General features: G+C 49.5%; 2 protein-coding genes across 2 annotated transcripts; one reads left to right on the forward strand and one right to left on the reverse strand.

Annotated features, from left to right (window-relative positions):
• Positions 1-62: 62 nt before the first annotated feature.
• On the reverse strand, positions 63-4,731 carry VMA12 (vacuolar ATPase assembly factor VMA12). The gene is made up of 6 exons (XM_004042063.4): positions 4,429-4,731; positions 3,325-3,398; positions 2,908-2,997; positions 1,741-1,783; positions 1,465-1,577; positions 63-1,156 (listed from the first exon to the last, which is right to left on the reverse strand). Exons 1-6 carry the CDS (start codon positions 4,637-4,639, stop codon positions 1,061-1,063), a joined length of 627 nt encoding a protein of 208 aa, XP_004042111.1. The 5' UTR covers positions 4,640-4,731; the 3' UTR covers positions 63-1,060.
• Positions 4,732-4,736: 5 nt separating this feature from the next.
• POLDIP2 (DNA polymerase delta interacting protein 2) lies at positions 4,737-15,078 on the forward strand. The gene is made up of 11 exons (XM_019026858.4): positions 4,737-5,022; positions 6,431-6,512; positions 7,713-7,810; positions 8,507-8,603; positions 8,991-9,066; positions 9,288-9,395; positions 10,504-10,640; positions 11,512-11,538; positions 11,741-11,866; positions 13,112-13,191; positions 14,043-15,078. The coding sequence occupies exons 1-11, from the start codon at positions 4,862-4,864 to the stop codon at positions 14,155-14,157; spliced, it is 1,107 nt and encodes a 368-aa protein (XP_018882403.1). The 5' UTR covers positions 4,737-4,861; the 3' UTR covers positions 14,158-15,078.
• The last annotated feature ends 92 nt before the right edge of the window (positions 15,079-15,170 follow it).

Here is a 15,170-nt window from a genome sequence, read left to right on the forward strand (position 1 = left end):
TTCTTTTCACAGCTGACACTTCTCCCAACTAACAGAAACTGGCAAACATTGTAGAGGAAGTGTCCACTGAGTGAATGAGTATATAATTTATGAAAACAGAAAAGTGCTTTGGAAAAAAAAAACAAAAACAGACAACAGGAGTACATACAGTGAACCAAAAAGAGTGTACCAGGAGGAGCAGACCCTGAACAGTTAGAACTATGGAAATCGCTATGCTTTGTGTTGTCACAGGAGTTAAAATAGGAATACCCTGCATACAATAAATATTTATTGGATAAATAACTAAGCCTGATACCCTTTTCAATGCGTTATACAGACTCTATCATCACACCACTAATCTAAGTTCTCAGAAGTTAAACATTACAAGACTTCAGAACAACATAGGCGTCTTTGGCTCCATTTAACAGAAGAAGGACCATACTGATCATTTAATCTCTATGAGTCTGTCTTATCTTCTGGAAAAGAAGCCTAATACCATTTCCTTTTGCAAAAAGGTAGCTGCCTTGCTTCCAGTTCTACCATCTTCTAGCAACCCATCTTTCTCTTATTTGATGTCTCTGATCAGCTCCTCTTCCAGCACAAACTGGAGAAAGGGGATCCTTTCTGTTTTCTTGGAGGCTTCTGAACTCAATTACAGGTCTGCATTAAAAATGTATGGAGAAAGCTGGTGATCAGTTTGTACATACGGACAAGTTCAAGGCAGTATGGTCTACTTCTGGGAAGGCCTGGATTCCATTTGCTCCTGATGGAAAAACCCTAGTCCCAGCAGTGTTTACAATGGACTGGAGAAGGCAGATGGGTACCAGATTCAGGAAGAGGTACTGATAGACCAAGACCAGTTCTTTCCGTTTTAAAGATGTGTTATCTCAATCTCCTCCAATGCTCCCTTTGGAAATTCACAGAAGATAGGGCTCCCCACAGAAACAGCAGCTGGCCTGGGCTGGTCTTCTGACTAACTGGAGCTGAATACAAAAAGTCTGATGGGTTGACTGAGTCGGTGACTGCCAACTGGAGCCTGAAGCCCCCAAAGTCTTCTCTAGACTTGATGACGAAGCACCAGTTACAGTTCTCCCAGCTCGCCTTCCATTGCCCGCACCATGACATACAGCTCGGCCAGACCCACCACAGAGGCGACGATCAATGCAGCTAGCACCCGCTGGAGATGGGGAGAACCAGGCTTAAGGGATGCAGGCCAACAACCAGCTCTGTACCCCAGCACCTTTAATGAGGATGGAGAGCCCCCAACCACCCTCTAAGTTGGGGGAGGGGAAGAAAAGAGAATGTGGCTTCTCCTGGGGTTATTACCTAACCTCCCGTGACTGCTGGAAAGCTCTAATGCTCCCCTTATTAATGGCATAAATATCTGTTCAATACCTAACCTGTGCAAGGCACTTTCACATACGTCCTCCCTTACCCACTAACACCCCTACCAGGGGCACCCTGCCCTGCCGAGTGCCTACTCACCGAGGCCATTTCTGTGAAGATATATTGGCTTCCAAGGTAAGTGCAGACGAAGGAAGCAACCACCGTGACAATGAAATTGAAGATGGTGATGACCAGAGCCTTCAATGATCTCACTTTGGGGAGGAGCCAGAGAGGGCACCTTTAGTTCAACATTCTCTAGGAGGTGCTCTTATCTCATGGCTCCCCCACCAACTGGGTTTCAGTCAAACAACAAGCCTGAGTGTCATGACCCATCTCAGGAAAAGGTTTTAGAAGCCTGATCTCCTAGTACCTCACCTTGCTTTCCCAGGTCGCTGAGAGTCCCACCATGTCTTGTATCCTGGGAAAAAGAAAAAGAAGATGATTCAGAATAGAAGCAGCTCAGAGAGCATCCATTGACAGTCTGGGCTCAGCCCTCTCTATTCCCCAACACATTAACTCTGCCCTCTCCATGGATTCTTTTGTCTGGAACCATTTTGACTCTTTTCTGGACCACAGAGCAGGCATTTCGGAGAGAGGACATAGGCTGCCAGTACCCATCTACTCTCCTGTTCCAGGGTAGGAGCATGCCATAGAGTAGTAGGGAGCCCTGTCAGAAGAAAGGCTCCAATGGCTGGGCACAGTGGCTCACCTTGTAATCTCAGCACTTTGGGAGGCCGAGGCAGGAGGATCACCTTGAGGTTGGGAGTTCAAGACCAGCTTGGCCAACGTGGTCTCTACTAAAAATACAAAAAATTAGCCCAGCATGGTGGTGCATGCCTGTAATCCCAGCTACTTGGGAGGCTGAGGCACAAAAATCACTTAAACCTGGAAGGCGGAGGCTGCAGTGAGCAGAGATCCTGCCACTGCCCTCCAGCCTGGGTGACAGAGTGAGACTCCGTCTCAAAAAAAAAAAGAAGAAGAAAAAAAGCCTCCCAAGATTAATTCCCACTTATTTTATTATTATTTTTTTTTGAGATGGAGTCTTGCTCTTGTTGCTCAGGCTGGAGTGCAATGGTGCAGTGTTGGCTCACCGCAACCTCTGCCGCCGCCTCCTGGGTTCAAGCGATTCTCCTGCCTCAGCCTCTCGAGTAGCTGGGATTACAGGTGCCCGCCACCACGCCAGGCTAATTTTTGTATTTTTTGTAAAGACGGGGTTTCACCACGTTGGCCAGGCTGGTCACGAACTCCCGACCTCAAGTGATCCACCTACCTCAGCCTCCCAAAGTGCTAGGATTACAGGCATGAGCCGCTGCGCCCGGCTAACTCCCACTTCTATAATGTTTAAAATTTGGTCACCATCTCAGCCCAGAGTCTCAGTGAATGAGATGGGAATTGTGTTGAGTTTGTATGCAGACTTCCTATGGTCCCTGAACTGTATAGAAACCAAGTTTCCATGTTTTTTCTAAACTCTGTATCTTCTTCCAGTGCAGGGCCCTACTCTGAGGGGCTACCTAGACCACGTACTGAAGAGCAGGTCCTTACCTGACAAGTGACGTTGCGGGTGATCCGCTTATATTCCTCATTGGCCAGCTGTATCTTAATCTTCTCCAGCCGGGCAACTAGTTCTGGGTTCTGAAGCAGAAAAATCAAATGAGAAGAATGATATTCCCAGCTTGTTAGAAAGCACATCACAATCATTGGTTCCAGGGGTAAAGCACTGCTGAAGGTATCAGGAGACCCACATACTAGTCATAACTCCAGTGCTTTGAAACTGTTTTTTTTTTTTTTTTGATCTCAATTTTCCAAACAGTTGATGGGGAGGACAATATCTGACTCCCCCAGATCCCAAAGATTTCAAAAACAATTTTTCAAGCCTAAAAGTTGATTTATAAGTTCAGTGTATCATGGATAAGCCCAACTCAGTCAATAACCACTCTCACAAACATATCCCTTACATACCCGTGGAGGCTTCACAACCTCTGGGAGATAGATTTCACTGCCTTCTAGGAGCTCATGGAGGTATAGTTTGGAATCTGAGAAGAAAAGGTTTCACAAACACAATGATCCACAGAGCTGAGGTTGAAGGGTTAAGATCAAGAGGGGTGTAGCCCTTCTTTCTACCAAAATAAAACAGGGCCATCTCTACATTAATCCATTTCCAGGATCATTTTCAATTGAAAAGAATTTTGGATAATTCCATGTAGGTATCTCCCAGTGCTGCGCAGGTGACTTTAGCTGTCAGCTCTCAATTATCCTGCCAGTGTTACAACTAACAAGTAAGCCATTTACTTGTGCCTTTGGGTTACATCAGTTCTGTGGCCACAATAGCTCTTCCCTAAATAAGTTTAGGTCATAGTGATGCTAAATGCTCAGAGGACACTAATACTAGGCAATCTCTTTCTAAGGTCCTTTCTAGTTCTAATAATTGAGCAGTCTACCCTTTGCACTTCTGGCTGGTCTATGTTACTTCTGGCAAAATACCTTATGTGCTAGTTTGTCCTGTTCCTTCCCTTTACACATAAGGGAACTGAGGCCCAGCGAGGAGAAATGACTCCTTCAAAGGATTAGTGACAGAGCTAGGACTGGAACTCACATGCTACTCTCAGGCCAGATCTTTCAACACAGCTTTTGCCATCCTATATAAAAAAAAAACAAAAACAAAGTATCAGATTTCACCACTCTTGCTTTTGAGGTGGAAAGAAATCCGGATTCCTACAAGCTCACTATGCTAAGCTGATTCCTAAAGTGGAGAAAAAGAAGAGACAAAACCTGTGATATTTGTATTTAGTACAAACCTAGACTTTCTCAAGGGTGAATTGGGCCTAGGTGTGCCTGGAAGTGAAGAGGGGGCTCTCAAAAGAGCAGAAACTGCACAAGCAAATTTGTCATCCACGAGGAATTCCCATGGGAGTTAAGAAAGTGGGTGGCCCTGGGATTTACGGAGTGACTCTTGGCTTGTCTAGATGAGTGCTCCGTAGAAGAAGGGGAATGATGGGAAAAGACCTCAGGAGGGAATCGATCTGGACACAAGGAGGGGACCCCGGACGGGAGACTGGGACTCACCCCTTTCTCTCAGATGCTGGTGCAGATCCCGGATGAGACGGAAAGAAACCAAGCTTTGGGGGCCACTGGAGCTATCACCGCCCTTGTGCTTCTTCCCCAGCGAGGCCTCAAGCTCGGCCCGCAGCTTTCGGGGTAGCCGCTCTGGCTCCAGCTCCCCGCCGGGGCCCAAAGCACGCACCAATCGCTCGCCCGCAAGCAAAGAGGACGCCATATCTAGCCGACTCTCCGGTCAGGTGACCCCAACCCGGAGTTCCGCCCGCCGCGCGCCGGAAGCAACGCTGAGCGCACCGGAAGTTGCTCTGAGCTCCGGGGTGGGACCAGGCGGGCCAAGAGGGCCGGGACGCCGCGCGGGGCAGTGTGGGACGGGGGCGGAACGCCGCCCGGCCGCGGGTCGGGTTGTGTGTCAGCAGCCGGGCGGGCGCTCGGGCGGGACATGGCAGCCTGTGCAGCCCGGCGGGCCCTGGCCGTGGGCAGCCGCTGGTGGTCCCGGTCGCTGACTGGGGCCCGGTGGCCAAGGCCGCTCTGTGCGGCGGCTGGAGCTGGAGCCTTCTCGCCAGCGGCGACCACGACGACGCGGAGGCACCTCTCGTCCCGGTGAGGGACGGAGCCAGGGGGCGCGAGGACTGGGCCTAGAGCCCAGAGAGCGTGTTCCTAGCCAGTGCGGAGGCCAGGGGGCCCGGGCCTGCTGAGGGTGACTGGAGTTTGACCCGGGAGAGGGTCACGAGCAGGGAGCCGACCTGCGCTGTCTGGGACATGTGCCAGGAGCAGGGAAGCCAGCGCGGCCCAGAGCCCTGGTTGTACAGGGCTGGCCCTGAGGGGGAACAGGTTACCCTCCCCAAGTGAATCCTACTTCCCCGGCTGGGGTCCCCAGCACTGATGTCAGAGGGCAGCTTTTTAATTCAGCCCTAGGGCTTTGGCTTGAACCCTCAGCCTTTGGATTTGGGCAAGGTCTGCCTCAGAAAGATGCTAGAGGTGGGAAACGAGACTCTTGGGTGTGGACCCTCGTAGGCCCCAGGTTTCCAAGTGACTTTGGGGAGATGATTTTCTATCTGTGACTTGGGGAAGGGGGTTTGAGGCCATGGGGATGGTGTGGAAACTGTTTCCACGGATGGAACAGGCGGATCAAATGGGCTGGTGGATCAGTGGGAGGAAGCATAAAGTTCACATCTTCAAAACAGTAAAAACAGCCTTTATTTGAAGGGCCCCTAGAAAGAGCAGCCCTGTTCAGAGTGGTGACTGACATTTTAGTGGCTGATATTAGACACTGACATTGGGGAGAGATGATAGCTATTTGCAATTTAAGACCCCTGTGAGAATATGAACAAAAACGGTATTGAGAGAGCGATGTGCCGTAGGAAATCTAGAGATGTTTAAGCTTTTCAAGGGCAATGTAAGGGCTACAGGTTAGAGGGGGAGATGGACATGGAATTATAATACAGGACAAATATTTTTTGAGCACCTCTTCTACACTAGGCTCTGAGGGGGCAGTACCAGCTAATCAGACTCAGGCATTGCTCCCAGGGAATTTACAGTATTTAATAAAGATAAGACATGGACACAACTGAAATGTAAAGGGAGCAGGATATTGTTTGATGACTTGTGATATAGAAAATGTAAGAAAAGAAGAAAAAAAGATATTCCCCTTCTAAAAAAATTGAAAAAGTGAGCAAGACAGTTAAAGTGCTGTGGGAGGTCAGGAGGGTGGGTTAGGGAAGAAAAAGGGCAGGGGTACATTTGAGCAGAGTGTGAGGGCATGATATGAAGAATGCCCAGTGAAGAGAGAAGACAGTAATATGGGAGCGGTCACATCTAACACTGGGAGACTGTGGAGGTTTTCACCAAGGAGGAGGAAAGCCTTTCCTGCTCCAGCTGGTCCCACTACCCCAAACCCTTCTCTGCTGTCATCGCCCTGGCCCCTCAGTATCCTAGGAGCTTTTTCTTATGGATAACTACCATTACCTTCTCAGCTTTTCTGTTGCTTGTTCTTTTCCTTCCTACTCAGAAACCGACCAGAGGGCAAAGTGTTGGAGACAGTTGGTGTGTTTGAGGTGCCAAAACAGAATGGAAAATATGAGACCGGGCAGGTGAGTATTGGGCTGGGTCATCTTTCATTTTCATAGAGTGCTCTGCTTCTGAAAGAAGTCAGATTAGGTCACAGGCCTGCATAGTATGGTGTTCCATTCATTCCACCTTGATGTTTGGTGCCATTCCAGAATCAAATTTGTATTCATTTTTTATTTTATTTATTTATTTTTTGTGAGATGGAGTTTCAGTCTTGTTGCCCAGGCTGGAGTGCAATGGCATGGTCTCGGCTCACCGCAAGCTCCACCTCCTGGGTTCAAGCGATTCTCCTGCCTCAGCCTCCCTAGTAGCTGGGATTACAAGCATGCGCCACCACACTTGGCTAATTTTGTATTTTTAGTGGAGATGGGGTTTCTCCATGTTGGTCAGGCTGGTCTCGAGCTCCCGACCTCAGGTGATCCACCTGCCTTGGCCTCCCAAAGTCCTGGGATTACTGGCGTGAGCCACCGCACCCCGCCCAGAATCAAATTTTTATAGACAGGGTTTCTGTTCTCCTGGATTTGAATGCACTTAATGTGTCAGTGGGTTCTTTTTCCAAGTTAATGTGGACAGGGATGGTGTGGACTATAGTGAGGTTTAGCCAAGTTGCTGAAGATTTCTCTAACATAGTGGATGGTGGGAAGCCGTGGAGGGAGCTTTCAGAAAAGTATACCTTTGATGCTTTGCCATAATAAAATTGACTTCAGTGTGGTAAACTCTGGATGTGTGGTTCTTTTTCTATATCAGCTTTGTTCTGGGTCCACTGGGATAGATTAGGCCCTTCTAGGATATTGTAGGTAAGGAAGACTTTTTGTTTGTTCAACATTTTATTTTTCTGTGTGCCTACAATGGACTAGGCATTGTGCATTAGGGTTAAATCAGAAAGCAAAGTAGACATGATTCCTGCCATTGTGGAGTTTCTAGTCTAGAAAAGAAGGAACGATTTGCAAATGGCCAGTAGCTGTACATTGTGCTAAGTGGAAAGGGAGGTCAGGGAAGGCTTCCTGGAGGCCTAAGCTTTTACCTAAAGGATGAGTAGAGTCAGCCAGGTAAAGAAGAAATAAGAGTGTTCCAGCATTGGTCTGGTTGATCACAGACTTCAAGGGAAGAGGTAGCAAGACCTTGTGCTGGCGTTGCCTCCACCTGTGTTGCTTTGTGGTCTGGGGCCCACCTGGATGGATTTGCTGGACTGCAGACTCACTGAGGCCCCTCTTTCCTTCCAGCTTTTCCTTCATAGCATTTTTGGCTACCGAGGTGTCGTCCTGTTTCCCTGGCAGGCCAGACTGTATGACCGGGATGTGGCTTCTGCAGCTCCAGAAAAGTAAGTTTCCCTGTGGTTGTGCCTCACAGTATCCTCAGGAGGAGATGGCAGACATATGTAATTGGGGTACTAGGGATGAAGACAGCGTCCTCCTAGGCCTTGGAAACATCCCTAGAGTACTTCTCTGGGACTAAGACCCATGGAGACAAAAGTGCTGAGTGCCAGGGATAGTCTAAGTCAGAGAGTCCCTTTAGGCCTCCCCAGAATGCTTTCCTAAGCCATTCCTAATTTTCATTATGAGTATCCCAGAGGGCATTTGGGGGACAAGTCTTCTTGATTTCTTGATGTTCAGCTGGAGTCTTTCCCTCAATCTCACATCATCCCTAGAATACATTAAAACAGAAAAGGTTCAGCCCCATTAAGTGATCACAGACAGTCCCTGGGATATAAGAAGACAAGAGTACTTTGGGCCCTGGGGACTGAGGTGGCAATTTGATTTTCTCAACATGGCCCCCTTCTTTTAAGAGGTATCCACACGGTCAGATGATGGCTCCATACCATGGTCTTCCATGCTCTATTATTTGCCCCAACTGAGGAGCAGCTGAGCTGAGGTGCTGCAGAGCAGGTGTCCAGCTGGTGCTAAAGCCCCTTTAGATCAGGGACCAGCCTGTTTAGGTGAGGAGGAGTAGGGAGCTGAGTCAGCCACAGCTTCCATTTCTCCTGGGGTGATCTTGGCCTCCTTCTCCCACCCCATAGAGCAGAGAACCCTGCTGGCCATGGCTCCAAGGAAGTGAAAGGCAAAACTCACACTTACTATCAGGTGCTGATTGATGCTCGTGACTGCCCACATATAGTAAGTAAGCAAGATGGCTGGGCTTGGGGGTCCTCTCCACGGAAAGTCCTGCATCCCAATGGGGACAAAGGGAGGGAAGGGGGTCAAACAGAGCCCAGGTCAGTCTTGGTCCCCAAGGCCTTGGACTGCACAGTGGCCAACAAAGCCCTGATTCACGTCTTTTTTTTTTTTTTTTTTTTTTTTGAGATGGAGTCTCACTGTGTTGCCAGGCTGGAGTGCAGTGGTGAGATCTCAGCTCACTGCAACCTCTGCCTCCCGGGTTCAAGTGATTCTCCTGCCTCAGCCACCCGAGTAGCTGGGATTACAGGCATCTGCCACCACACCAGGCTAATTTTTGTACTTTTTAGCAGAGACATGGTTTCACCACTGATTCACTTCTTGCCTTAGTCTCAGAGATCTCAGACAGAAGCTGTGACCTTCTTGGCTAACCATGATGACAGTCGGGCCCTCTATGCCATCCCAGGTGAGTAGTTAGCATTTGAATGGTGCCCGTCAAGAAGGAGTCTGGTGTGTCTCAGGGAGAGGATTCTGATGTCCTGTCATCCACTGGGAGGGATTATGATGCTGAGAGGTATGATATCAGGGTTATCCCATACTGGAACAAGGCCAGTTAATGTTTCTTCTCAACCCCATCTCTCTCCTCTCCTGTGAGTTTCACCACTGTCTTTTGCATCTCTGTGCCAGGCTTGGACTATGTCAGCCATGAAGACATCCTCCCTTACACCTCCACTGATCAGGTTCCCATCCAACATGAACTCTTTGAAAGATTTCTTCTGTATGACCAGACAAAAGGTAATCTCTCTCAAGAAGGGGAGGTGGAATGGGAGGGCCTTTTCATCAAAGAATATCATAGAAATAATTCCAGGGCCGGGCACGGTGGCTCACGCCTGTAATCCCAGCACTTTGGGAGGCCCAGGCAGGTGGATCATCTGAGGTCAGGAGTTCAAGACTGGCCTGGCCAACCTAGTGAAACCCTGTCTCTACTAAAAATACAAAAATTAGCTGGGCGTGGTGGTGGGCGCCTGTAATCCCAGCTACCTGGGAGGCTGAGGCAGGAGAATCACTTGAACCCAGGAGGGCGGAGGTTGCAGTGAGCCGAGATCGCACCATTGCATTCCAGCCTGGGCAACAGAGCGAGACTCCATCTCGGGAAAAAAAAAAAAAAAGGCCCGGGTGCTGTGGCTCACGCCTATAACTCCAGCACTTTGGGAGGCTGACGCGGGCAGATCACTAGGTCAAGAGATCGAGACCATCGTGGCCAATGTGGTGAAACCCTGCCTCTACTAAAAATATAAAAATTAGCTGGGTGTGGTGGCATGCACCTGTAGTCTCAGCTACTTGGGAGGCTGAGGCTGAAGAATTGCTTGAACCCGGGAGGCAGAGGTTGTAGTGAGCTAAGATCATGCCACCGCACTCCATCCCGGCGACAGATCAAGACTCCATCTCCAAAAAAAAAAAAAAGAAAAATAATTCCAACGCTCTATTTCCACAACCCTTTTCAACCTCCTGTTAGAGCTGTCATGCCTCATAGGTGTCATACCTGACAGATGACAGATGGCAGTTATTTCCTTACAGATATGGAAACTGAGGATCAGGGATGATGACAAGGGACTCAAGGTTGCTAGTAGCAGAGTGAGGGCTGAAAACCAGGGCTCTTAACTGCCAGTCCGATTGTTTTCCCATTGTATCACACTAGCTCCTCAGGGCTTATTCTTGGTAGCAGTCCTGTGCCTTCTTCCAGCCTGTACTTTTGCTTCATGTATGAGCACCTTGTTTGCCTGGGCCACCACTAGGGAGGGTTTTCTAGGAGGGGCAGTCGCACTGGACTGTTGTGTGATTGGACTAGATACAGTCGTATCCACAACACACAATTGGACTAACCAATTGTATCTTGCCCCAGCACCCCCTTTTGTGGCTCGGGAGACGCTAAGGGCCTGGCAAGAGAAGAATCACCCCTGGCTGGAGCTCTCCGATGTTCATCGGGAAACAACTGAGAACATACGTGTCACTGTCATCCCCTTCTACATGGGCATGAGGGTATGTGGCCAGCCTGGACCCCTTCTAGCAGGGGTAGGCCCCAAGGTGTATGGTGTCCTTAAGGTGACTGCCAGGGGAAGGGAGTCTAAATATAAACTATGTCCCTGTGGTTCTGCTCCCAAGTGGTGGCATGTGTTGGGTGGGGTTGAGTAGCCTCTAGACAGTGGCTGACACCAAGACCTAGAGCGGGCAGGAAAACTCATAGGTCCCAGGAAGGAATCCTTTATCCTGTCTCTTCCCTCTTGCTCAAAGGGAGCCATGTTTATGAAGAATATACACATAATTATTTAAAGCAGTGTAGGCATAACACTTTTTACACATTATAGACACTTACACATCGCCTGGCTGTAAGCATATGCAGTGGTAGGGGCCGCCCAACTCCACAGACAGAAGCTATAGGTCAGAAAAGTATGTATAGTCAGTGCATGCTTGGATACAAATATAAATGAAACACCGTCCCCGTCTTCCAGGACCTTATAGTAGTGGAGGAGGCCAACTTAAAGTATTATAGCAAGGGACAGTAATGGGAGACAGGAGGAGGACAGGGGCCCAGGGCAGCAAGGATAGGGGGCAGGGCTGGTGAGGAGGGCAGTGAAAAAGGTAAGAGCCCTGTAACTGACTTCTGTTGGCATCCAGCTCTGTTGGCGATCTTGAAGGGATGAGGAGTGGGGAGGCCAGGAGTGGATACAGGGATGTTGCCTCCCTGTGGGTGTGTAGGCCATGGTTCAGCTATCACCCTTATCCCACAGATACTCTCAGCTTGGTCTGTCTGCAACCTTCCTGGAATACATCAACTGCACTGGAGAGATGTTGATTGGAACACACTTGGTCTTGCCCTGTGGGACTTAAATTCTTTTTGTTTTCTCCCTAGGAAGCCCAGAATTCCCACGTGTACTGGGTGAGTGTCACTGTCTGGGAGAAGGGGAGCTTGTGGGGTGTGCCTGGGGGTCAGGGTGGAGGTGGGGGAGCTCACCTTCTGATGGGAGTGGAACCTGTGCAGTGCATGTGTCAGCTTTGTTGACTTTTGCTTTGCACAGAATTCTAAGGAGGGTTACCTAAATTTTATTTTTTTAAAACTCTCTCTCCCACACCCACCTCAGTGGCGCTACTGTATCCGTTTGGAGAACCTTGACAGTGACGTGGTACAGCTCCGGGAGCGGCACTGGAGGATATTCAGTCTCTCTGGCACCTTGGAGACAGTGCGAGGCCGAGGGGTAGTGGGCAGGGTGAGCATCCTTGGTCTAGTAATTCTGGTCCTGTGTGGCAAGCCTGGGAGCTTAGCGCACGGCTTCCTTCTCCTTTGTTGTTATAGACAGAGGCTCACTTTGTGTTGTTTTGGGTTAGAAATCTTAAAACAACCACAATGTTTCTTAAAACCCATTTCATAGATGAAAACAGTGAGACTGAGAAGTTAAATAACCAGCCCATGGTCCCATAGCTAGTAGTGGCAGGGCCTCAATTTAAACCCAAGTGAGTCTGAAGTCAAAACTTGTGTAGTTTTTAAAACTGGTATAGTATCTTTTAAAAACCAAAATTTGAATGTCGTTAGGTGGGGCACGCACCCCCACCAATCCCTGTGGTCTTGCCTCTTTGCCCCTTTACATGTTTACATCCTCTGCTGGTCCTTGAAGAGATCTGATTTTATAATCCCTGCCTACCCAACCCTGTCTCCTGAGAAAGTCACAAGCAGTACTGGTGTCAGGGGCCACATTCAACAAGCATTTATCAAAGTCAGCGGGGACTGGGGAGGCAGTTGGGCAAGTGAATAAGAACAAGGCTTTGGATTTAGGTAGTCACTTCAAATTCCAGCTGAGTTATATATTAGCATAACTTTCGGCAAGTTATTTAACCAAAATCTTAGTTCCTTACTCCTAAAATGTGGATCACACCAGTTATCTTATGATCATTAGGAGAATTAAAGCAGCAGAGGTTTGCAGAGTACCTGCCGTGGTCCCCGTAGCATGTGTGAATGGACACTGGAGGGGATATCTCCACAGGAGGTCTTTTGTTTTTAGAGACAGGGTCTCGCTGTGTCACCCAGGCTGGAGTGCAGTGGTGCGACCATAGTTTACTTTTCTGGGCTCAAGCAATCCTCCGCCTCAGCTTTCTGAGTAGCAGGACTACAGGCACACACCACTAGGCCTGGTTAATTTAAATTTTTTTCTTTTTTTTTGTGGAGATGGGGTCTCACTGTGTTCCCCGGGCTGCAGAGGAGGTCCTTTGCCCAGTGCCTTCGGACATTCAGTCTGAGATTATCTTTCCCAGAGCCAGCATAAAAGGCCCAGGCCAAATGGCCATCTATGGGAGGAGGTACTGGCAGGAAGTGTATCATGCTATGGGAGTGCCTGCTGTGGTGGTGGCTGGGTAGGGGACATCCAGTCTTGATGAACTGGCAGTCAGCATGTAACCCTGGGGTGCAGGAAACATGTCCCTGGGGCTTGGCCTGACCCATTTTGCCTAAACCTTTACAGGAACCGGTGTTATCCAAGGAGCAGCCTGCGTTCCAGTATAGCAGCCACGTCTCGCTGCAGGCTTCCAGTGGGCACATGTGGTGAGTGGGTGTGCACAGCAGTAGGGGCCACCCAGCTCCACAAACAGAAGCTGTAGGTCAGAAAAGTGAGAGCTTAGAGCTTGCCATTAACTCTGGGCCAAGTTACATTCTTAGAGGGAGCCTTATCTGCTATATTGTTGTGTGGGACTTGTCTGATTTTCTATTACCGCCTGTTTCCCAGTTGCCTGTGATTTGTGGACTGAGGACTTAGGCTAAAGAGGTCTGGTGATTTGATGCTGCAGAGTTGCTTGTATAGTTGGGTTTTTTCCCTTGGTGTTTCATTCCTTAACCTGAAAATGCAGTTGGCTAGCTTATGCAGTATGTATCTAAAGGCCAGAATCTGGACAGCTGTGTTTTCCTTTTTTCTTTTGTGAGATGGAGTTTCACTTATTGCCCAGGCTGGAGTGCAATGGCACAATCTTGGCTCACTGCAACCTCCGCCTCCCAGGTTCAAGCCATTCTCTTGCCTCAGCCTCCCGAGTAGCTGGGATTACAGGCATGCGCCACCACGCCCGGCTAATTTTGTATTTTTAGTGGAGACGGGGTTTCTCCATGTTGGTCAGGCTGGTCTCAAACTCCCGACCTCAGGTGACCTCAGGTGATCTGCTGGCATCAGCCTCCCAAAATGCTGGGATTACAGGTGTGAGCCACTGCAGCTGTGTTTTTCTTTTCATGGATAACCATGAGGGGCTCTTGGGTCTCTGGACCAGTCATCCTGTCATGAGCTAGAGATAGAAGAGAGCTCAGGCTCACATGTCCTCTGTGGCTGGCAGCTGAGGGCATGGGGCCATCCAGATCCTTAGGAGGCCTCAGCCCTGGCTCCTTCTAAACAAGCTTCTTTCTGACTGCAGGGGCACGTTCCGCTTTGAAAGACCTGACGGCTCCCACTTTGATGTTCGGATTCCTCCCTTCTCCCTGGAAAGCAATAAAGATGAGAAGACACCACCCTCAGGCCTTCACTGGTAGGCCAGCTGAGGCCCCAAGTGCCCAGGCTTGGTCACCGGGAAGAACAACTCTCATCCCACAATTGCTGCAGAACTCTTCTCTCCCCATCATGGGCCACAGTGGGTCTCTTCATTTGATTGTGGGGAGGGGTGGTATAACTTTTCTTCAGAAGACCCATGTGGGACACCTCCAAGGCTGGCCTCCTCATAAGCCCTGCCTACACCATGTTCCAGTAAACCTCTCCACCAAGGAACTGTGTTCAGCTGCCACAGGCCTGGAGGAGTTTCCTGGCCTGTCACATGAGGTTTGATCAGTAAACCAGTGCACGCTTGGCCACCCTTGTCATTTCTGCTCCCAGAGTCTCAGGCTCCCCTTCTGACCCAGTGTGCGCCCTTGACTGCTTTCTTTGCTGCCCTTCCAGGGAGCTGCCCCCCTGGTAGGGCATGTGCCTGTTTCCCTCTCAGCCTGGAGGCTGGCTGGACATCTCCTAGGGTCACTGTGCCTCTCAGCTAGTTGGCGGGGGTGCTGGACTGGACTCTTGTTCACTTTACCTTCTGCCAAATGCAGAGAGGGAGGCCAGTGTCAGGGTCGGAGTGGCCTGGCTCTTAGCACTGACCGACCATTGCCATTTCTGGCCTCGCTAGGCCCAGGAGAGGAGGGAGGCAAGCCAGTCGGGTTTCCTGGAGCAATGGGTGTGCCAGCCCTCAACATGACTCTGCCAAGCATCCAGACCGCAAATGCAGGAATTTGGCTGAGGAGCAGCTTTAGGTATGGATGATGACTAAGTCAAGCTACTTCCTGAGCTTCTCTCAGATTTCCAAGAGCCAGAGATGAATTGTGCTGCATCTTGCCCCAATTCTTAGGATTTCTTCTCCTCCGCCACTGCAGTGATTGTTAGAGGTAGTTTTCTTGAATTAATATTAAATCACAGTTCCAGCCCTTGTTATTCTTGTCCTTAGTCCTCCAGGGGGAGCTGGGGTTGCAGGGCAACAGTACAGTCGCGCTTACGACCTAGCTAGAACACAAGGTCAGAT

This window comes from Gorilla gorilla, chromosome 4, assembly GCF_029281585.2.
Source record: "Gorilla gorilla gorilla isolate KB3781 chromosome 4, NHGRI_mGorGor1-v2.1_pri, whole genome shotgun sequence".
Taxonomy (NCBI): domain Eukaryota; kingdom Metazoa; phylum Chordata; class Mammalia; order Primates; family Hominidae; genus Gorilla; species Gorilla gorilla.

Excerpts from the sequence above, each read along its gene's own strand:
- VMA12 (XM_004042063.4), bottom strand. The coding sequence starts at position 4,639 with ATGGCGTCCTCTTTGCTTGCGGGCGAGCGATTGGTGCGTGCTTTGGGC. Across the intron at positions 1,784-2,907 it reads CCCGCAACGTCACTTGTCAG|GATACAAGACATGGTGGGAC; the intron begins GTAAGGACCTGC and ends TCTTTTTCCCAG. Across the intron at positions 1,578-1,740 it reads CAGCGACCTGGGAAAGCAAG|TGAGATCATTGAAGGCTCTG; the intron begins GTGAGGTACTAG and ends TCCTCCCCAAAG.
- POLDIP2 (XM_019026858.4), top strand. The coding sequence starts at position 4,862 with ATGGCAGCCTGTGCAGCCCGGCGGGCCCTGGCCGTGGGCAGCCGCTGG. Across the intron at positions 7,811-8,506 it reads GCTTCTGCAGCTCCAGAAAA|AGCAGAGAACCCTGCTGGCC; the intron begins GTAAGTTTCCCT and ends CCCACCCCATAG. Across the intron at positions 9,396-10,503 it reads TCTGTATGACCAGACAAAAG|CACCCCCTTTTGTGGCTCGG; the intron begins GTAATCTCTCTC and ends ATCTTGCCCCAG.